The sequence below is a fragment of the Pyxicephalus adspersus genome, chromosome 2 (assembly GCF_032062135.1).
Source record: "Pyxicephalus adspersus chromosome 2, UCB_Pads_2.0, whole genome shotgun sequence".
NCBI classification, from domain to species: Eukaryota; Metazoa; Chordata; class Amphibia; order Anura; family Pyxicephalidae; genus Pyxicephalus; species Pyxicephalus adspersus.
In genome coordinates this window covers 155,010,386-155,032,978 of record NC_092859.1, presented here as the reverse complement: position 1 = coordinate 155,032,978, position 22,593 = coordinate 155,010,386, and the positions used below count along the sequence as shown (strand labels likewise).

The window sequence follows — 22,593 nt, the reverse complement described above, 5'->3', positions numbered from 1 at the left end:
TCGCTCTTAGCCAACCTTGTCACTTGGTGTCCTTGTAAAAAATCACTTTATCTCACTCAATGGGCCTGATTTATTAAAACTGTTCAAGATTAGAGAAGTTAGACTATCAAAGGTGAAACTAGGTAATCCAGCAAACCTAACAGCAAACCATTTTAAGAAATCCATTCCAGGTTTGCTGGATCACCCAGGCCCATCCATGTTAGTCGGTGTTCTCCAGTGTTGGAAATTTTTTGTAAATCAGACACAAGGATTGTATTGGTTTGGGCTCTGGATGACATTTTTATATACTAAAAGAGTAGTTCTCCTTCTTTTGCCCTACAAACCCATGTTGGTTTCAAACATTAATGTATGTGTTCCCTGCTCATGATTACAGAGTCAAGCATGACTCCAGTCAAATATGTCCGAAATTTTTTTTCAAACATACAGAAACTCTCGATTACTAAGACTGAACCAGTATGTTTAATAGGTCATTATCTTGACTCATGTTTCTAGTTTTTGAAGTCAAATGTTGCACTGTTACAAAATTTACTGACCTAGAATTGATTAATTGAATGGACTTTTTAATTACTAATCACCAGTGCTAGGATCTTCTTATCTGGTACTTTGCTGCTTTCCTATTATCTTATATTATTGTTCATTTTGTATTGATCTTAACTTTTGTACCTTTTTTGTTGAAAAAATATATGTGATCTTTAGGTTAAGACAGGCTGGAACAGTTTGGCTCCTGGTGATTGGTACCCCTCCCAGCTATTTGCTAGCCCCCATTTGCTCAGTTGGTCTTTAATGATATAGCATTTCATCATTTGAGAGCAGCAGGATAATCTCAACCGCTCACGTCCATTCCCATTCATTCCCTATGTGTGTCCACAGGTGAGATGCTAGGTGGCGGGCAATGTTCACCAGCATGAAGAAACGGTAATCCCACTATAACCTCACCCCCGTCTGAAGATACCCTTATTAGTGATTTTGTATATTAATGGATTATGTTTACCAGATTGGTAAAATAGTTTTATATTCTGCCCATGTACATAGTCAAATGTAGCAATGATTGCTCAGTAGCAAAGCCAGTACTTGTTTTGCAGAGTCCGCTTGTAACATAGTTTTATTAGATTTTGATTTTGTTAAAGTGAAAATATTAGAAAAAATATAGAAATACCACTTAGGTGGAAATCTGTTGCTTTCCTCCACCATCTCAGTCCAGTCGGTCCCATGTCGTCCCATTTTCCTTCCTTTGCTCTGGAGCAGACTGGACACAGGGAGCTGCCTTTTTCTTCCTCTTCTTTCGAGTTCTTTTTCTTACTTCACCCATTTGAGCACTTGTCAGACGCAACCTTTTATATAGTTGTGATAGGTCCACTTTGAGAAGTTATTTTTACCTTCCTTCACCAGACCAAGCTGTCCAGCAAAAGTGGCTGTTGGAAGGTTGAGACATACCACTGAAAATGCTTGAAATGTAAAGCTTTTATTTATATCATTATAAACTTATTTCAAAAGAAAAAAAATGTTTAAGCGACTTCTTAAAATATGTTAGCTGGTCTTTTAAATTGGACTTTAATTTTTAATTTTGTAAATTCCAAATCTACTTGTCCATCTAAAGCAGCTTTTCTCAACGCTTTTAACATGGGGGGACCCTTCTATATTTACTATATCTACAGCTCACAGTACATTGAATTGGTAGCCACTGGGAAGAATGTCTCATATATTGTTGACAATGGTAACTCAGAAGTCCAAATTGCTCATGGACCATGGACCTTCTACTGTAGCCACCCTTGAAGGAACCCTTAGGGTTAGGAAACACTGATCTAATGCTATCATCTCCACAGGTTGATAATGCTGCTTTCCAAAAGTGGCAATGTTGGGCTTTCATAGAAACAATGAGCCTGATTTATTAAAGCTCTCCAAGGCTGGAGAGAATACACTTTCATCAATAAAGCTGGGTGATCCAGGCAATCTGGAATTGATTTCTTAAAAGTCATTTGCTATCTGTTAGCAAATATTTTCAATCCTGCACCAGATCCATTCCAGGTTTGCTGCTCACCCAGCTTCACTAATAAAAGTGTATCCTGTAAAGCTTTGGAGAGCTTTAATAAATCAGGTCCAATGGAAGAAAAAGTGTAGCTACCTTTAGAAAGACAGCGCATCACTAGTAAAAAAATACAAAACCTAAATATAGTTGTGTCCGAACCTGAATAAATTTCAGTTACTGTATCACTTATTTGGGTTTATTTAGGTATTATAAGGCAGATTTGTAAAGTAAATTGGAATTACACATTTTCTGATATCCAGCACATTCTGCTGATTTTTTAAACTTCTGTTGATGGAAGGTTGATGAATTTTATTGGCAAAACATGGGCAGGATTGGATTCCAGGAAGTGTTGTACAATTTGTCCATACTGAATGCGTCAGGATTGGCCTGGATAAGGCAATGTGAAAACAGATGTTGCGGTGTGCAGTGTTAATGATAAACATGGAAAATGAACTGTTATAATTCACAATGAACGTAAGAAATAATACAGCCACTGTGCCAAATGTAAAACGGTTTGAGGCTCGTAGGACTGGTTAAGAAAAGAACATTTATCCAATAGGTTGTAAGTGTCAGCAGTCGTCATGAGGTTTAATTTTCTGACCAGCATTGGTAAATTATAAAAGTGGAAAAATGTCAAAAAGGTAATCCATTACTCCTCTGCTCACCCTCTTCTCTTAAAATCATAAAAGATAGCAGAAGGCCAGCAGTATGTACTTTGCCTGGCAAAACTCTATCAGAATTGTCATACAGCCGAATGGCTGTGTGGTGGTCAAAGTGGCAATCCTTGCCAGAAATCACATTTAAATGTCTAACCATTTGGTCACATGAAAAGCCACTGCAGTGTCCTACACCAGGGGTTCGTCCAGGTAAGATAGGTATATTAGGGGTTACAATGAACATTTTAATTGGTAAAGAGGACCTTTAAGATTGCAGACCTCATCAGAGAGTGGCCTTTGTTTGTTGCAGTGATTCTCCTGCACCCCATCCATTATAACTGGCGTAATTATAGTCTAACCCAGTGTTTCTCAACCAGGGATCCTTTGAACCATAGGATTCCTCCAGAGGTTGCTGGGGGTTCCATGAGCAATGAGCAAATCTGTGCCTCTCAGGTCAGTTTAAGTGACACCAATGATTTTTTTTAGCAATCTGTAAGGGTGATATTCTTCCCAGTGACCAGCAATGTGGGCTATGTTCATCACATTGACCTCTATGCTAATGTACTTTGAGCTGTGGATATATTACTTCTAGAAGGGGTTTCCTGAAGATCTAAAAAGTATATTAAGGGTTCCCCTATGCTAAAAAAGTCAAAAAAAGACTATTCTAAACAAACTGCAGGATGATATATAACTAAAAATTGGAATAATCCTTTAAACCATAAAGCTCATAATAAAATTTGACATAAAAAAATTAACACTCCTATTTACTTTTATCACAATGAGAAATTAACTAATGTAAAACCTAGGAAATTACATGTTAAAAATTTTCCCAGAACTGTATTTACTGGTTTCACTGTCTGATACACATAACTAAGACACCTACCTATTGGCTCCAGTCATTGCCAAATCAACAGAAAATTAGAGTGTGCTGCTCAAAGCATTCAGTCTGCATCATGGGCAGAGATAGAAGAAGCTGTATATTACTTATATTATAGGGAAACCTGTGGATGCATTGAGCAGACCCCACAGCCACTCAACTTGCTATATTTCCTAAAAGTAGTCAAAAAAGCCAAACATAAGTTAAAACCTGGAATCCAACAAGTAGCAGATTAAGCTCTTTCTAATTAATCTTTGTTTTACTAAAGAACTAGAACAGTGTGTCCACTGACATTTACTTCACTAATGATGAACAACCATTCACTTGTTTCCCATCATGTTATCACCAGCTAATTATGGGAAGTAAATGGGCTACAGTTGATCCTGTGCTATGCAAAACAAGTGACACACTGACAGCTGAAGCCAGGAGGCTGCAGCTGTCACAGTGTAAAAATGTCAATGTAATTTACAATGTTATTAAACATTATCATGAAAAAGTCTGAACATCGCGTTTTTTGGACTTCTTTTAAAAATAAAAAATGTCTTGTTGTGTTTTCTTCTCTAGGTTAAAAACCTGAAACAAAAAGTTGTACCATACAGTCATAAAAGTGCCAAAATTACTTATCTCCATAACTGTTGCAGATTATAGAAGCAGAAAGCATTAAAGCCAAAGCTTCAACATGTCAGCAAGGGGAACCAACTTTCCTAAAAAGCAGGTCATTGATCCTGTGCTATGCAAAACAAGTGACACACTGACAGCTGAAGCCAGGAGGCTGCAGCTGTCACAGTGTAAAAATGTCAATGTAATTTACAATATTATTAAACATTATCATGAAAAAGTCTGAACATCGCGTTTCTTGGACTTCTTTTAAAAATAAAGAATGTCTTGTTGTGTTTTCTTCTCTAGGTTAAAAACCTGAAACAAAAAGTTGTACCATACAGTCATAAAAGTGCCAAAAAATTACTTATCTCCATAACTGTTGCAGATTATAGAAGCAGAAAGCATTAAAGCCAAAGCTTCAAGATGTCAGCAAGGGGAACCAACTTTCCTAAAAAGCAGGTCATGCACCCGTATGTGCCTGCACTTCTTATCTGCAGTAGCTTTAGTTACCCATGACGCAGTTTATATAAAGTTACCATAAAACATATTTAGGAAGTCAAATTTGTCATAGACTAATTGTCAAGTTAATTATTGCATACCAATGGTTCTAAATTTAGTCTGGGCAATTAGGCTTTGATGTTCTTTGTTTGTGAATTTTAAAACTGGTGTAGATTAGCCCATTGGAATGCATGGGGACTTCAAACAAAGGCTTTAAAAGCCTCAGGTTAAATGCTGGGGAAACAGTCCGTGTAGACTATGCCTAAACATTTGTTTATGAACCTTGCTGTATAGGCAAACAAATCTCATGGTCCATGTAGTCACTTATTGCTGCTTTTGCCATAATTTGCTACCTTCCTGTCTATCTAGAGAATGATGATATATCCTTGAAAAAAAATGTGTTTCAGTGCATATTTCCAAATCCAAAACATTTGCAGAATGTTGGGAATTAAAATAGAAATCCAATCAAAATTCTAATAGCCCCTTGAATTAATTCTTATTTGGTTAAATTTACATTTCACGGGTACATATTATCATGCTAATTTAGTAGTTATTTTTTTTTTATTTCAAGAAAACCAACATGAGTGGTTTACTCATCTCTAGACGGCTTTCGAGATTCATCAGAGGATATCCAAGATTCATGCATGCACTGCAAGAAGCACCAGTGGGTCACCTGCAGTTATTGTGCAGCCATGTTGAAAGCTTTCCATTTATTAACTCCATGGAAAAGCATATTCTGAACACAAGTACCCCATACTACTACCAGGAGAACCAAAAGAAGACCTCATCCTGATAGCAGATATGTGTGCCTCCTTTGAGACTTACCATAAATATGTCTATGGACATGCTTATTTCTTTCAGTAGTTGGCCAGGTTCTATCTGCATTAGTTGTCACATTCCTAAATTTCAGACCATTTGAAGTACTTTGTTTGATGTTAAAGTTTAGGTCTGACCACTTTACAGAGGGACATAGACGATCAATCCCTCCACTGGGTCAACTGTGCTTCCACCCACTTGTCTTCTTTGGGCCTTGGTGGAGCTGCAGAGGTTACCAAGAATTATAGCTTTAAGAATTATAGTTTTATTGTATTGTCTTATTGAGTAGAAATTACGATGGCTGACCTTCTTTCTGAAAGTAGTAGTTTTCAATTCACATTTTTAACTTTAAATAAAAGGATGTTTTTATTATTTTTAAAAAATTCTATTTTTTTTATGATTTATTATTTGCCCCCCTCCGCTACTGTCTTTACTACGGCAGTAAAGACTGAATGGGAAACCTGAAGCCTCCTGGGTTACATACATCACATATCCCAGGAGGCAGTGTGTTGCTCCTTTTATGTATGCCCAATTCCAGGCATGGACAGAAGGGGCTTTTCTCTAAAGCAGGGGTCAGCAAACTTTTTGGACTATTAGGCCATTTCAGGAGGTGAAGAAGGCACACTAGGTCAGAAGAAACAAGGTGTCCAAGGAAAGATTTTTTACCAACCATGACTGCAAGGGAGCAGCCACAGTCTTCCGCTCATCTGCAGTGTAGTCTCGGTGTACGTGTGCACGTGCTGGCACCGAAATTCCCCTTGAGATTCGACCGCTTAAAAGTGCTGTTGGTATCGTTGCACAATAAACACGGGACTTTGTTGCTGCGTTGGACGAAGAATAATTCGTCAGTCCATTCGCGGTTGAAGACACAACATTCGAGGTCATCATTCCGGAGACTGGTAGCTGTGCGTTGCTTCTGCTCTTTAGGCATAGTAATTGGGGTTACTGTGCAGGAACTCGATGATATCGTGGGAACTCGCGATAACGAGACAATTCAATTAGGCCGGATCCAAAAAAAAAATAACTAGGGGCCTGTTAAGCCAGACTGGAATACTGACTAGGCTGTATCACGCCTAAAGGCTGGAGTTTGCCTACCTCTGCTCTAAAGTAAAGAAAAAAAGGTGCTGATCTCATGCATACATTTTTTTTTACATTTTCTGGAGGCATTTTACTGTGCAAGAGCTAGATTGGGTGATGTAGGAAGAAGAACCTGGAAGAAGAGGAAGAATATTGCAGTACACGGTGTCAAGTCTGCTCCAGAACAAAGAAGGAAGATGGGATGACACAGAATTTGACTAGAATCAAGCTATAAAGGAAAGTGTTTAATTTCTGATAGTACTGCTCCAGCCTCACTACTGTTTGTCTTTCTGGCTTAGTATAAGTATGCAGCTCAGTAAAGTCATGGTTAAGTCAAAAGTCATTTCCTGCTTACATGTTCTAGGTCCATCCAAGCCAACTGAAGCATGTTACCCAGCATTTTGAGACTAAGAAACAAGTACAGACTCCATAATTCCCGCAAAATGCAATTCTAACCAAGACAAAGACCTGCAAATAATAATGAACGGAAAAAAGTCAAGTTGTACCAAAAAAGCTGTTTGTTTTGTATACCATGGGACACACAAAATTCTGGATACTCCTGTCTGGGAACACATGATTTAATTTTACACAAGTCCATTCAATATGTCTATTATCACATGTATCTCAAATATCTATTTACCGAGGATCTAGCCAACTTGTATCCCATTAAATAAATTTGCCCTGGTAGGAAAAGGGTGATAACATTATCAAAGTAGTGCGTCACCCTGATATGGACCCTTTCCAATGATGACTGATCAAGGTTCTGCCTATTTAATAAAGATCCATAATCACACATATATATGTAAGACAGAGCACTGTAACTCCCCTGCTTCTAGTCCTCTATTCCAGGCAGAATGAAGGCTTTGGTAAGTGTTTGCCATTTACACTATATTGGGCTTCTTCTGTACTACCAACTGGTTTGACAAAAGCCAGTTGGGTGTAGATGTAGATATCAACCTGTAGCCAGGAACATACCAATAGCTATTGAAGACTGAACATATAGCGGCTCCTTGGGCATGGTGGTCAGTCCGCCTCCCCATCTCATGTAAGGGTATTGCTACCTGGAAGCACCAAGCATGCTAACCTATGCACTACCGCATTCTCTTTCAATGTTTTACTGATGTGTACCATTCTTTCTAAGTACCGATTTTACCAAGAGCAACTAATAGGAAATCTTTGCAGACTATGCAAATCTCCTATTTACCATACTTTAATAGCTTTAGGATTCTCATGCTATTACAGGCAACTTCCCATTTAGCCTGATTCAGTATCTCTGATGGATCCAGTCCCTCCATATGTCTCTCAAAGGATATATAAAACTGATGGTGCACTTTATATATAAAATAACAAAGTTCCTACATGATCAGATGTCATGAGAATCCGAGTCTAGCAGACCTTAGCTTTGTGCAATTTTTAATTTTAAAGCCTTTTAGGTATCAACTAAACTACAATGGGTTATTTATTAAACAAATAATTATATTTGGGCTATTCCGCTAATACCTAATAATATTAATATTCCGCCTAACAGCTGAGGTCTTTATATTAAACTAAAGTCTTAATGCTCTTCTTGGATTATTGCATTTCCAGAATAATTCCAGAATTATTGTGGCGAGGGCCAATTAAGCTTAATTCTTCATATTAAACCTAACAGCTCAGATAATATTCTGCTATTCTTTTGAACGAAGATATAATTATGTACCACAAATATATAATTTATAATACTCATCTTGCAAGGGATCATTCACTCAGTGAATGTGGTGAAAGTTGACTTTGCAAAGAATTCCCAATCACACACAAGGAAACCTAAAGGAAAACATGATTTTTTCTTGCATTTGAATAGATGTTTGAGATCAGCAGACTTTCACCTCTCTTTTTAAGCTAAGTGAAAAATCCCTTGTAAGGGGATAGTTAAATTTGCTATGAGAACAGACTCATTCTTTAGTAAATCAATCTCAATATCTTATAAAAATCATACTAGGAGAATATGAATAGGTCTACAACACATATTATTAAAATTATGTCATATGGACAGGTATATTTGTGGTTAATATTTCATTGGAGCATTATGGCTTCATAGACTCCCCAGGTACCTAAATAAAAGACATGGTGTAGCCATTGATAGGCATCTAAAATAAAGAAATTTAGCTCTAATCCACAGCGTCACCTTATTGAAACTCCATTAGATATCTATTTTTGTCCAGGTATTAGCTTAGTAATGATGTTTTTCTGTCTCTCTTTATTTAACAGATCCTGCTCGCTGCCATTATTGGCGTGTCCTTTGCAACTGATGTAAGTTAATGACTTTAAGTATTTATAATGGCCATACATAGACCCTATTAGTATATCCTGATTGGAATGGCTGGGAACTGATGACAATGATTGGATGAGTATGATTAAACACAAAGAATATTAACTCCATCAGATAATCATTCTGAGCGGATACAACATATGTATTCCATTCCATCAGTGTCAGTTGTTGTTAGGAATCCCAGAAGGAGGCTTTTTTGTCTTATTTTATTTGTGTTCTGTTTTTGTTGTTTTGTTGTATTATGTAATATAATATTGAATTAAATTCAGCATTTCAGAGAACATGTACAAACAATTAGAAATTCAGGCATAAAATACAGTTAACTGATTTTTAATAATATTGTCCATGTCAATATTTAATGTTTTTATAACATTTTAGAATGTTGCTGTCAACAACCAGGGCAATGATGGAGGCAACGTACATCAGACCGTGAACATTAACAACCAAGACCAAACCGCTAATATTAACCAATACAATGGCTTTCACTCCTGGAACTCCATCTGGGACTACCAAAGGGTGAGTACCTTCAATACGCAAAAATGAACATTTACTATGAGTAAAGTTATGTGACTAAATGGTCAATGTGATCTACAAAACAACAAATTAAACTTTACTTTCAATAATTTGTATATCCCTGGCACTCAAATTGTAACCAAGGGCATTGCTCTCCCCAGCTCCCCTTACCCCCCCCGGCACCTTTCTGTAACCACCCAGCTGTTTTTGGTTGGTTATTGTTATGTTGGGTCACAATACTGGGGCAGTTGGGGTATAATACAAAGATGAATAAAATGGGACATGATAAGGGGGTGGGCATTAGATTGTTGGAACACATGATGGGGGTGCAGTAGAAATCCGACAGAATTATAGGGGTTACTGGATACCTAAGGTACAAGCCTGTGCCTCTAGCCTATGACTGATGAGGACTATCTATTAATGTGCAAAAACAAAGGAGTTCAACTTTAGTTTGTGCCTGTGTTGGGTACCTTCTCTTATTTAAATCTTTAGGTAACAACCATACAGCACAAGCAGCTCTTTTTCAGGCTATGTAGATGAATCCAGGATACGCCTGAATCTTACATTGGTATTAAAAGATTGATCAGATCACCTTTGTGACATTGGCCATCTCATTATCTTAGACGGCTTTCCCTTCCTATTCCAACCTAAGTGCTGCCCAGCCAAGGAAGATTCAAACCTTTGCTAGTTTTGCATAAAAATACATTATTGATTATATCAATACATTTTTCTACAAGGATGTGTTTTCTATTATTTGTAAGCTGACATAATAATTGGCCTGTACTGTATTGCAGGGATATTTTGCTGCCCGTCTTCTGTCCAGCAGAGCCTGCGTGGTCAGCCGGATTAACAGGAATGTGGTACCTAGCTTGGAACAGCTGAGCAAAGCTACCCAGGAGAAACAGGTAACAATAATGGTGCTACCTGGTCTTTACAGAAGGAAAACAAGGGCAAGGTGGAGGTGTCTTTGTCACTTTGAGTATGAGTGAACCATGATGTGACTTTGATATGACAAAATGCAATGTGAATACCACAGCCTGGCCAAAAAAAGTCCCACTCTAATATTTTGTTGGATCCCCTTTAGCTGTGATTTAGGCACACATTCATTGTCCAGGATATGTGGTGGCCAATCCATGGGTGACAATGATGTCTGATGTTCCCTGAACCACTCTTTCACAATATGATCCTAGATGAATTCTGGGATTGTCATCCTGGGGTATACCCGGCCATCACAGAAGAAACAATCCATTGATGGAAAAAAACGAGTAATTTGTATATTGAGGGAGTCAGCTGACCTCATTTTTTGGGCAAATACCATTGCTGAAGCCAGACCTGACCAACTGAATCAACCGTAAGACATTTGCTTAGTTAAATCCAGGCTGTGACTTTTTATGGCCAGGCAGTGATGAAGGGTTTTGAACCAGTGTCATGGTAAATAGGGAGGAGGTTTGGGTTTGCGGCAAATCCTCAGGATTCACAAAGTTCCTAGATTATAAACTTTTGGCAAGTTTTGCTGCCATAAATAGGAAGCAACCTATAATCCTGGGCATATCATGAGCCACAACAGCCAACAAATTGATAACCCAGGCCCCATTAAAAAAGTGGGCTCATAGCCGCCATATTGTCAGTGTGCGTTGGAGCTGTTAAAGAGATCTCACAACTTTGTTATCAGATTTCTTTTATTTGTGTCCTTGGTACCCCTTTACTCTTGGCAGTTCCCTGCTTCTCATGTATTTTCTTTGACAATATCAGATTAGCCTTACAAATAATTGAATAACAAAACTGCCCCCCATCCCCAATGGGATTAATTAAAAAGTTCAAAAACTGTTCACAAACCAAACTTTGGTTTGGTTCAAACATCATACCTACCTTTAAACTTGGGGTGTCAAACTCAGGCCCGAAGAGCTGGCCCGCTGGTAGACAGTGCATGCACCGCTAATACTACAAATCCCAGAATGCTCTGCTGGCTTGACAATCAGGACCCACAAATGCCCCCTCCTCTGTTGACATTCATTGGGGACCTTTCTCAATTGTAGATATTTTTTCATAATGTGTATTTGAAATTGACTGTTTTAAACCATGTATTCACACTGGGGAGATTCCCCCCTCACTTCCACTTCTGCTGATACCCCATTTGTCTATGGAAAGTATATAAAAAGATATACATAGAGTGCTGCATGTATCCTTCTAACACAGAAAATTTGGAAAGTAACTGTTTCAAAGGTAAACATATCATGTAATTAGGCAGGAATACAAAAATGTTTTTTACATTTCCATATGCACGTGTGATTTGTTCTTTATATTAACTTTAGGAATCAATATTTACATGTATCTCCGCCAAGTGCAGCAAAGCAGGGGTGGGAGATTGTTGTTCTGGAAACAGTTTTCTGTGTTTTACATGAATGCAAAAAGCAACCCAAATGAACAGGACATTATGTACATTATGCACATGTACATTATGCTAGATACGCATTCAATTTATTCAATGTTTTGCACATAAATCCTAATTCTTGTGATTATGGAGTTACTTACCAGGACTCTATGGGTATTGGTAATGGAAATTGGAGAGAAGGAAGAGAGGGAGCTTGCTCGGATTAACCAGTCATTTTTAATGCTGAACTCTAGGATAAGATAATATTGTCTAGATCAGTGTTTCTTGATCATTTTAAAAGGGAACCCTTGAAATACGTTTCAGGTCTTCAGGGAATTCCTTCCATACTTACTATATCCACAGCTCACAGTACATTAGTATATGAATAATGTTTCTTACATTGCTGGCCATTGGGAAGAATGTCACCCTTACAGCCAAAAAGATAATTAGTATCGCCTACACTAACCTTAGCACCCCTAGATGCCTCTGAAATATTTTTTTTCTCAACATTTTAATATTGGGGACCCTTAAAATATCTTCCATGTCTTCAGGGAACCCCTTCAATAATTACTATAGCCATGGGGCACAGTACATTAGTGTGGTGTTCAGTGGGAAAAATGCCACTTTGCTGGCCATTGGGAAGAATGTCACACTTACAATTAGTAAAAAGATTATTGGTGACAGGTGGGGGTTCAAAGTGCTCATTGCCTGAGGAACCCCTAGTAACTTGCGGAGGAACCTTGGTTGAGAAACACTGATCCAGATTAACGAGCCATATCTATTCTTATTTGAAATTTGGTGAGCATTGTGCATTTCTTCCAAATCTTTCCAGTGTAAAACTCTACAACTTTACCTGTCCAGGACCTTCGAGAATTAAAACTGGGTGTGCTTTGGTCAATACATGGGGACTGGTCTCTGACCTCCGACCCTTTTGTAGTTTTTTGCAGGCAGCCTGCCAAGGGTTGGTCTGCTGGGTCTCCCCCACAACTCTGCTTTGTGCAGTACGGTAACAATGCCAGTTTTTTTTTTTACAAGGGTTTCCAAAATTTGGTGCACATGACGTGGATTTACATCCTTTTGTGGCCCTTGAGGAATATGTTTTTATCCCTTTTATTGTTAGACTTTTAGTTTGAATGTTTTATAATTTTTATTTGCAGAACCCCCACGCCCCTCCTCCACGATCTCTGACCTACACAGTCTCCCAGACCCGTGTGAAGAACATGGCCCAATATGGCAAGCAGATTGAAGCTCTCTGCAAGGGTATACCAACTTTCTATGCCCAGGAACAGCAAGGTATGATACCAATTTTTATTTTCATAATTAGTTGATTGAAAATATTCATATTTAAATTCACCTAACAAAAATTTAGGCCGATTTTCACTCCAGATCCAACAATATTGGGATTGAAATCAAATTTTAAGGGATCAATGCTTCGGTATCTGATCAGACATAGACAGTATACAAAATATACATGTTATGTTATATTTGAACAATTGATCAGAATTTCAATCAATTTTTATTTGAGGAACATTATTGGACAGACAGAATATTATAAATGTATGCACAAGTCTTGAGACTTCTAACATTTGATTAAAGATTGAATTAGTGGGTTGGCCAAGTGCAAAATTGGCAATGAATCTGCTCATGTCTACTAGACCTAAAATCTGTTTGAAAAAATTGCCTGTCCCCGATCCCTTCTTTATTTCCATCATGGAGGCTCAGTATTACATATACAAATTAACACAGCTTCTTGTATTCAGGTATAGCCCTTAAAAATATCAGTATTACATAGAACCACAAGGTCTAAAATAAATATGTTATGCAGGCAAAATATTTTATTTAAATGTTTATGAAAATGTTGATGAAAGAGGAAAATGAAGGAGTGCAAAATGGAAAAATATAAAACTTTATTACAATATTATTATAATTCAACTTTCAGTGCTTATTCTTTAGCAACAAAACTACTGAATATCACCCTTTTTTAATATTATATCTACATTTATATTATATTTTACATTTGCATAAATATTTATACCATAGTCACTGGATTCATGCTATCTACATTTTTAGCATTTACCATATTCATATCCTTCAGGTCACTGTGCTTTCTGTGTTGCTAGCATTTCCATATCACTGATGTCATTTGTTGTCTTTTCTGTCTTTTTGTACATATGAAATATTTGGCTTTGGCTCGTATAAAAACAGAGAGCAAATTGTCTCTTACCTAGTCAAGCCAATCAGATTTATTCATTTATTTAGGTGCAGAATAGAACTGTTGTCAGATTATTTATCCCGAAATATACTATAACCATGATTTATTAAAGACCAGGGAAGATAGACTGCCATTTGCAAAAACCTGGGTGATCCAGCAAATTTTGGAATGGATTCCTTAAGAATGATTTACTATTTATTGTCAAATATTTCCAGTCCTGGACCAGATCTATTCCAGGATCCCCCAGGTTCTCCCATGATAGTGTATCTTCTACAGTCTTAGAGAGCTTTAATAAATCCCGCCCTATGGGTCTCTTTGTGTTTTATTTGTATCTATGTAGCCTATTAAATGTTGGTGTTATATTTCCTCTTGGTCTCTCTTAGGTGCTGGTCTGTTTGTGAATCTCCATGGCTGCACTGACCTCGGCATTCTCAGATTTTTGGGCATCTCTCTGTGTGGCAATATTGGATGTTAGATTTATGATCCTCGCTTCTCCTAATCTAAGTAACCGTGCCTGGCTGCTGTGATTTTATTCTTCCACCCCCCATCTGATCTCGTCTTATTCTTTTATGTCCACTGGTCAGATTGTCGGTGTTCTTTGTTTTTTGTAAAAAAAGTGAGATGATGTGTTTATGAATAAAATACCACCAAGAACACACCGCTGGCTTGATGTCCAGTTCATTCTGTGAGATGCACTTTTATTGTACTGTCCAACTTTAAGTACATACATCACACACTGATGGCCAATCACATCCAAGCTGAATCATTTTCATGATTATTATGCTACAGACTAAATTTGTAACATAGACACAAAGCTAAGCACTGAAATATCTGGATAGGTGCTTGTTACCAGTAAAATGATTTGTGGTTCTGCCCAGCCAGTCCTGTGTAGGGTTTGGAAGGGTTTGCAAATGTCTCTAATTTACATGTGAATTATACAATTATTACAATGTAACAATGCATAGTTTAGTAGTACTGCATTATAAATCCCATCTTGTATTACAACGTTCAAATGTCTATGCAATAATCCAAAACCTCTTTTCAGCGTGATAAGGTTTATTATATAATCTCTGCACTGTACTAAAAGAGGAATAGACTGCAGAGATGGAGACATAATCCTGCCCCTGTACAAAGCATTGGTCAGACCACATCTGGAATATGCAGCCCAGTTTTGGGCACCAGTTCACAAAAAGTAAATTTTGGATTTGTGGCAACTAAACTAATAAAAGGAATGGAGGAGCTCAGCTATGAGGAGAGATTAGCTGAACTGAATCTATTCTCCCTTGAGAAGAGACGTATAAGAGGGGATATGATCACCCTGTATAAATATATAAATGGTCCATATAGAGAACTCTCTTCCCCATTATTCACTTTGATCATTACAAAGCACAAGGGGGCGCTCTTTGTGTCTGGAGGAAAAGAAGTTTAATCTCCCGATAAGGAAGGGATTCTTCACTGTAAGGTGTGAAAATGTGGAATTGGCTCCCTCAGGAAGTAGTTTCAGCAACTACTATAGATTGCTTTAGGAAAAAGCTGGATGATTTCTAGAAGCACAGAATATAACTGGGGATTAAGGATTCAAAGTACAGATAACAGAGACTGTTGATCCAGGGAACATCCGATTGTCTCATGGAATCAGGAAGGAATCTTTCACCTAGTGGAGCAATTTGTATCAGGGTTTTTTTGCCTTCCTCTGGACCAACTATGTCCATAGGGTTTTATTTGGGAAAAGTTTATTTCACTAGTGGTTGAACTTGATGGACTTATGTCTTTTATATCCTGACTTACTGTTTATTTGGATATAGAAAAAACTAAGAGATAATCTGGAAGAAATAAAAATCATAGGGGAGGGACACAAATTCCAAGATTGAGTCACGCTAATATTTCCTATTGGCTGTCCAGTGTTGAAGTCCTCTAAGGCTTCAGGAAAACTGTACAGCATCACTAAGATACAGATGGCCAGCTGCAGTGGTGGATCACCGGTCTGTATGCAAAAGAAGCAGCAATAATAAGGGACATTGTTGGTAAAGAAAAAATAACCGTTAGATTAATATTTTTTAACCAGGGTTCCTCCAGAGGTTTCTGGGGGGTTCCTTGAGCAGTGAGCAGCCTGAGCCTCTCAGTATTAGTGACACCAATGATGTTTTTGGCTATCCGTAAGGGTGACATTCTTCCAAATGATCACCACACTAATATTCTGGGATCTGTGGATATAATAATTATAGCTGGGGTTCCCTGAAGACCTGAAAGTTATGTCAAGGGTTCCCCCATTAGAGGATTTCCTAATGGAGGATTTATGGAAAGGGTGATGTGATGGAGGATTTGTATCTCCGGAGAGATGGAATTTGAACTGTCCAACCATGCCCACACAGTGATCGCAGGAGCAAAGCATTTGGCAGTCAGTACCGCAGCCATGTTTTCCTTTTCTGGCTCTTATTTGGAATTTTCCAGAATAATGAATCTCACAGTAGTATATAAACATGTTTATTTTTGGTAATATTAAGTCAGGGATGTCTAAGCATTGAAAAATGTTCAGATGGATTTAGTAAATCCTGAGGACAAGATAATTGTCATGTCATTGGAGACTGAATTGCTCCCACCGGCCCATGCATCACAAAGACGCGTGATTCAGCACATGCAGCTAATTAGTTTAGAAGCCAGGAATAAAAGACATTTACATGATAACCTCCGAAAACTTACTGTCCTGGGACAAGAAAGCAGAACATCGACTAGAAAACAGAGGTATACACTGACAGACACAATAATGGCAGAAAATACCCCAATGGAATATTTGTTTTAGTTCTTTTCCAGTTATCCTCCTATGATCAATGTATTCACAGGGGGGTTTTATTAATCTGTCATTCATCACCATTGTCTGGTGGACAATCTTGCAGATCCAGGTGTCAAAATGGAAGTAATTGATTCTCCACAAGAGAAAGAAGGTGGAATGTAATATTGATTGTTTTATATATAGATCAGTGTTTCTCAAGCTGTTTATTATTTGGAATAATGTTTAGGTCCTCAGGGAACCCCTTCCATAAATACTATATTCACAGATCACAGTATATTAGTGTGGTGGTCAGTGCGAACAATTCCTCTTACATTGCTGGCCATTGGGAAGAATGTCACCCTTACAGATAGCCAAAAACATCATTGGGGTCAATTTACCTAACCTAGAAGTGCAAAATTACTCAAGGAAGCCCTAGCCAGCTCTGGAGAAGCCCGGGAACCCTTAAACAGACTCCAGTTAGTTTATTAGAATACTTATTGAAATATTTTAATAAAATATGAAAAATCTGAGGTATATTTTCAATGTTACTGGGTGGTAAAGTTAAAGAAAACAATAACCCACCATTCTTCTTGGCAGATGTGGGTTCGTCACTCCAACACTCCCTTGGCACTCCCTTCCGCTATACACTGCTGCTGACTGCTTGATATCGGAGATTTCCCCATAGCCATGAGTGGCCCTGCCAGAGCCAAGTAAAAAATAGCATCTACCAGGGATCTACCAGGGGAGCTATACAAAGAATTCTCTTCAAGGATTCGGTGCAAAGAACAATTGTTCCATTCACGTTTTTAACAATGGTCTTCAATCCAAGGGAGAAGTTATTATGATTGGAGGCCATCACTTATGCTAAACATTATTCTACCAATATTTTGCCTTCCCTGCTTCCCCCTTATTACCAGGCTTATTATATTTTGGGATATAATCTTGCTAACAGAGTTTTTAGTTGTTCTTGATCTTTTTAACACAGGGAACCCTTAAAATAACTTCCAGGTCTTCAGGAAACCCTTTTCATAATTATCATATCCACAGTTCACAGTATATTAGTGTGAGGGTCAGTGGGAAGAATTCCTCTTACATTGCTGGCCATTGGGAAGAATGTCACCCTTACAGATAGCCAAAAACATCATTGGTGTAACTTAAACTGACCTGAGAGGAACAAACTGCTCATTGCTCAATGAACCTCTGGAAGAACCCTGGTTGGTAAACTCTATCTTTTTTTGTACCCAGTGAACGCTGCATTTATGTGTTTTTCTATGTAGTTCAGGCAGATCATGGGTAGTAGTAGGGACAACCGGGGTGCCCTTCTCATCTCTTTGAAAATAACACCTTACTCAGTACCAAACTGGGAGGTTTGCACAAATATCAAAATGCCTTGCTGAGTAGATATCAGTCTGGAGGAATAGATTTTCCTGGCCAGGCTGTAGTTGAATATAGACTGCCCTAGGTAACTCCCATATAAGATTTTAGGCATTATTGGTTGAATGCACCCTGCACAGTCAGGTTAGGGAGGGAAGGGCTAGATTATGTCAGACGTCCTTCAGCCAGGAAATGAAGCGGAGCTCTATCTGACTTTCTGCAGCTTCTAATGCCCATTATGAGTAGCTTACAGTGTGCAATGAGTGCGGAGTAAGCATATTCAGTCCGCAAGAAGAGCCGTACAGCTGTGAAAACAGACATTGTCTGTCTATCCAACCCAGATTTAATTTATTTCCTCAGTAGATAAATGCTAGGTAAATCATGGAGCGCAGACCGATTCATCACCATAACAATATTCATCTTACAAATGTGTTCATGGGTTTTGCCATTACAACAAATCACTCAGTAGCTTCAGTTCCATAACCTTCTCTGGAAAGATAAAATCTGACTGGTGGGCAGTAGCAGTCAGATATAATTATTATTATTATCATACAATATTCATATAGCACTGATAGCACTATTTCTAAGGTGAAATGGAAGGCAATGAATAGAACTACAAAGAGAAGCAGCAAAAGAGGAGCAGTGGGAAAGCTGTGTATGGGGTAGGTAGGTGGGAAGGCTGTGTATGGGGTAGGTAGGTGGGAAGGCTGGGGACAGGTAGGGGCGGATTTTGGAGATGTTGCGTAGATGAAAGTGACAGGACCTGGAAATGTTCTGAATATGGGGGTAAATGAGAGGGCAGAAACAAAGGTGACACCAAAATAACGTGCCTGAGGGGAGGGCCGAATAACAGTGTTAAATAATAAATCATGACATTGTGCTAATAAATATGACCAATCTACTTTTTCAAATTAGAAATAATATATTTTTTACATATATGATGAGCTTGTGGATATTGAGCATATTGTTTTTGTTTCTTGTTTTAATACCAGTCTTTTTTTTTGCTTTGTGTTGTAGATCCAGAATTCTATGGAACAGGATGCTCCACTAATGGAATCGTCAATATTCTGGGCATCACTATTTGTGGGGGTCCCGTCAACTGTGTGGAGCAACTATAAATTCTTACTCTTAGATGTCTCCCTACTTATATATTCAATTTTTTTTTTAAAGCCAAAGTTATGGAATAAAGCAAATTTAATTAGAATCAGGTTGATAAGTGAGTACAAACTATAGAAGCAAAGTCGGGTACAGAATATCCCTTTAATGGGCCTGTTGTGATTGCACACTGCTTCACAGCTATTTCCCAGAATACATTTCTCAGTAGTTCTGTATTATAGTGGAAACTTGTTGATGAGGAAGGGCAGGATGTGTAGTCAGAGGATTTCGGTAGTGAACAATTGTAAGAACTCAATAGGTCTGATTTACTCCAAGCTCTCCAAGACCCGAGAAGATAGACTATCATGAGTGAACCTGGACGGTCCAGCAAACCTGCAATGGTTATGGTGCAGAACTGAATAAATTTGCCAAATATAATAAAGCTTTGCTGACTTCACCCATCCAATCACATGCAAGGAAAAGTCATTTTTTTTAACATGATTATGTATTTTTGAATGTACTGATTTTCTAAGCTAAGTAAATTATCCCTTACAATGTAAAAAGTCTCTTTGCTCAGGACAGCCTGTATTTCAACTTTAATTCATTTTTGGGTTTGTAAAAATCAGTTCCAAAGGTAATACTTAATTTACACTTATCAACGTGACTATGTTATAATTTTGCTTTGTTCAATTTTAGATTAAGTTTAAACTTTCAGATAACACAGATATAAAACATTTATTCATTTTTTCACAATAAATCTTTATCCTAAACACAGTGTATGCTTTTTTTTAGACCATTTTTGTGTTATTTTTAGTATGAGCATTTGTGAATAGTTGCTGACATCTAGAGGTTGTTTTATAGAAATCTGTTTTCATTAAACTGGTGGGTACCAAAGTGCACTTTTTAATTCTGGTTTGCTAAAAGGGAAAACTTTACTGAAAATATGCGATAGCTGCCATTGCTGACATTGTCGGTACATGCAAAATCAATTAATAAATACATAAATAATACAAACATTACAGGCCATCCTGAAAAAAAGATATGGAAGTTACCTGTCCCACTGCTAGTGTCTAACTTATCTCTGCTGGTTCATGAGACTTTTGTACATAAATCCAGGTGTGTCTAACTCCTGGACCCTTCTGCTCCCCATTGTTACTCCTCCTGCCCTCCTGCCTGTACACTGACCTTTGCTCAGCTACCATAACCTGAAAAACTGCTTAGACACTCAATAATATGAATTAATAATAATAATTTGATTATCCAGCATTCCAGGTGTGTCAGATGTCTGGTCTCCCTCTGCTATTTGTGATTTCTCCTGCCAAACCCTTCCTGTCCTGATACCTGCACCCCTTGTATCTTACCTGCAGCCTGAAAGATCTCACACCATATTATAATACATTATTATTCATAATAATAACAATGCTAATATTAGTCATTATTTTATTAATAACCCAGCATTCCAGGTGTGTCAGATGTCTGGTCCCCCTCTGCTCCTTGTGGTTTCTCCTGCCAAACTCTTCCTGTCCTTATACCTGCACCCCTTGTATCTTACCTGCAGCCTGAAAGATCTCACACAATAATATATTATAATCTTACACAATACATCACAAAATCATAAAATAATCTTACACAATAGTATAATACATTATTATTCATAATAATAACAGTATAACAATAATGCTAATAATAGTGAATATTGTATTAATAACCCAGCATTCCAGGTGTGTCAGATGTTTGGTCTTCCTCTGTTACCTGTGATTTCTCCTGCTGACCCCTTCCTGTCCTCTTACCTGCAGACCTCATAATTATCTAACATATAATAATATAATACATTTTTATCATTATTATTAATAACAATCATTATTATAATAATAGTTCAGCAATCATAGCTATGTCAGATGTCTGGTTCACCTGTGCTTTGAGTGGTTTCCCCTTCTGGCCCTTATCTGTCCATCTACCTGTTCTGCTGATCTTTGCTTTGCAGAGCTACCATACCAAAGCATAGCTTGCAGAATCTTTTGTATCTGACATGTAAAAATTTAATAATAAAATGATAAATAATAATATGGTAGTAATTTAGAACTCCAGGTGCTTGGACCCATCTGCTCGGCGTGGTGTCTTATGCTGACCCATTATTGTGTGATGGCATTAGGCTCTAATCTTTGCTCTGCAGAATGACCATAACCTCAAATATCACTTACATATAACAATATTATAAAAATATGAAATATGAATTAATATTACTCATTTAGGAATCCAGTATTCCAGGTGTGTCACATGTCCAGTCCCCCTATGCGAATTCTTCTCCTGCCAAACTCTTCCTGTCCTCTTACCTGCAGACCTCATGAATATCTAGCACGTAATAATATAATACATTGTTACATTATTATTATTATTACAATCATAATTACAATAATGGGTGAGCAGTCATAGGTAGATGCCTGCACTGCTGATCTTTGCTTTCCAGAGCTACCAAAGCTTGCAGAACCTTTTGTATCTGACACTTAAAAATGTAATTTATAAGTAATATTTCTAATTTAGGAATCCATTAATCCAGGTGTGTCAGATGTCTGGTCTCCCTCTGCTTCTTCTTCACCTGCCAATCCCTTCCTGTCCTGTTACCTGCACCTCCTATATCTTACCTGTAGAAATACTGCAGCCTGAATATATAAGATGTAGTAATCCAATAAGTAATAATTAATATTAATCATTATTATATTGTTGACCCAGCATTTCAGATGGGTCAGAAGCCTGGTTTCTCCTGATGACCCCTTCCTGTCCGGCTACCTGCACCGCTTGTCACTTACCTACAGACCTACTGAATATCTAACGTAATACTGCAACAAATCGGTATTATTAATAATATTATTATTATTAATAATAATAATAATAACAATAATCATTATTAAAATTGTAGTGTGGTTTCTCCTGCCCACCTCTACCTGTCCTGCTACCTGCACTGCTGATCTTTGTTTTCCTAAGTGTCACAGATCCACACAGGATTAGGAGATCTGTGCCCTCCTCAGTGTCACCCACCTTGCACTCCCCTGCTGCCTGCACCAACTCTGCTCAGGGATCACCTCCTCTGCTCACTTCTTTTTCCAGGTCATGTGACTCCCTGTCAGATGCTCCCTCACTTAGGGAGGACTAGGGTATTTTGCAGATGGCTCCCCCTGCTGGTCAAGGTGTGAACACCACCTACCACTCATCTCCAGCACTCCCTCTGGTGGTAGATTAGGATATCTGCAGGTCACATAGCTCCCATCCATCACCTGACCTTACCTTAAAAGGAAGTGACTGGCAACATAAAGTTCCTTGTTTCCAGGTTCCAGCTATTCCCGTTTGTGTCTTCAGTTGCTGATTTCCTGTGTACCGACTCTGGCTTTGATCTTTGACTACT

At 38.0% G+C, this 22,593-nt stretch overlaps 1 protein-coding gene across 2 annotated transcripts; it reads left to right on the top strand.

Moving 5' to 3' along the window:
- The first annotated feature begins 7,337 nt into the window (after positions 1-7,337).
- LOC140324737 (gastrokine-1-like) lies at positions 7,338-19,963 on the top strand. 2 transcript variants are annotated; one of them, XM_072402829.1, is made up of 6 exons: positions 7,338-7,416; positions 8,798-8,839; positions 9,237-9,374; positions 10,166-10,276; positions 12,900-13,035; positions 19,116-19,963. In XM_072402829.1, the coding sequence occupies exons 1-6, from the start codon at positions 7,405-7,407 to the stop codon at positions 19,214-19,216; spliced, it is 540 nt and encodes a 179-aa protein (XP_072258930.1). In that variant the 5' UTR covers positions 7,338-7,404; the 3' UTR covers positions 19,217-19,963. The 2 variants fall into 2 exon arrangements, with proteins under 2 accessions (XP_072258930.1, XP_072258931.1); XM_072402830.1 differs by lacking the exon at positions 19,116-19,963 and adding an exon at positions 14,338-14,612.
- Positions 19,964-22,593: the final 2,630 nt, after the last annotated feature.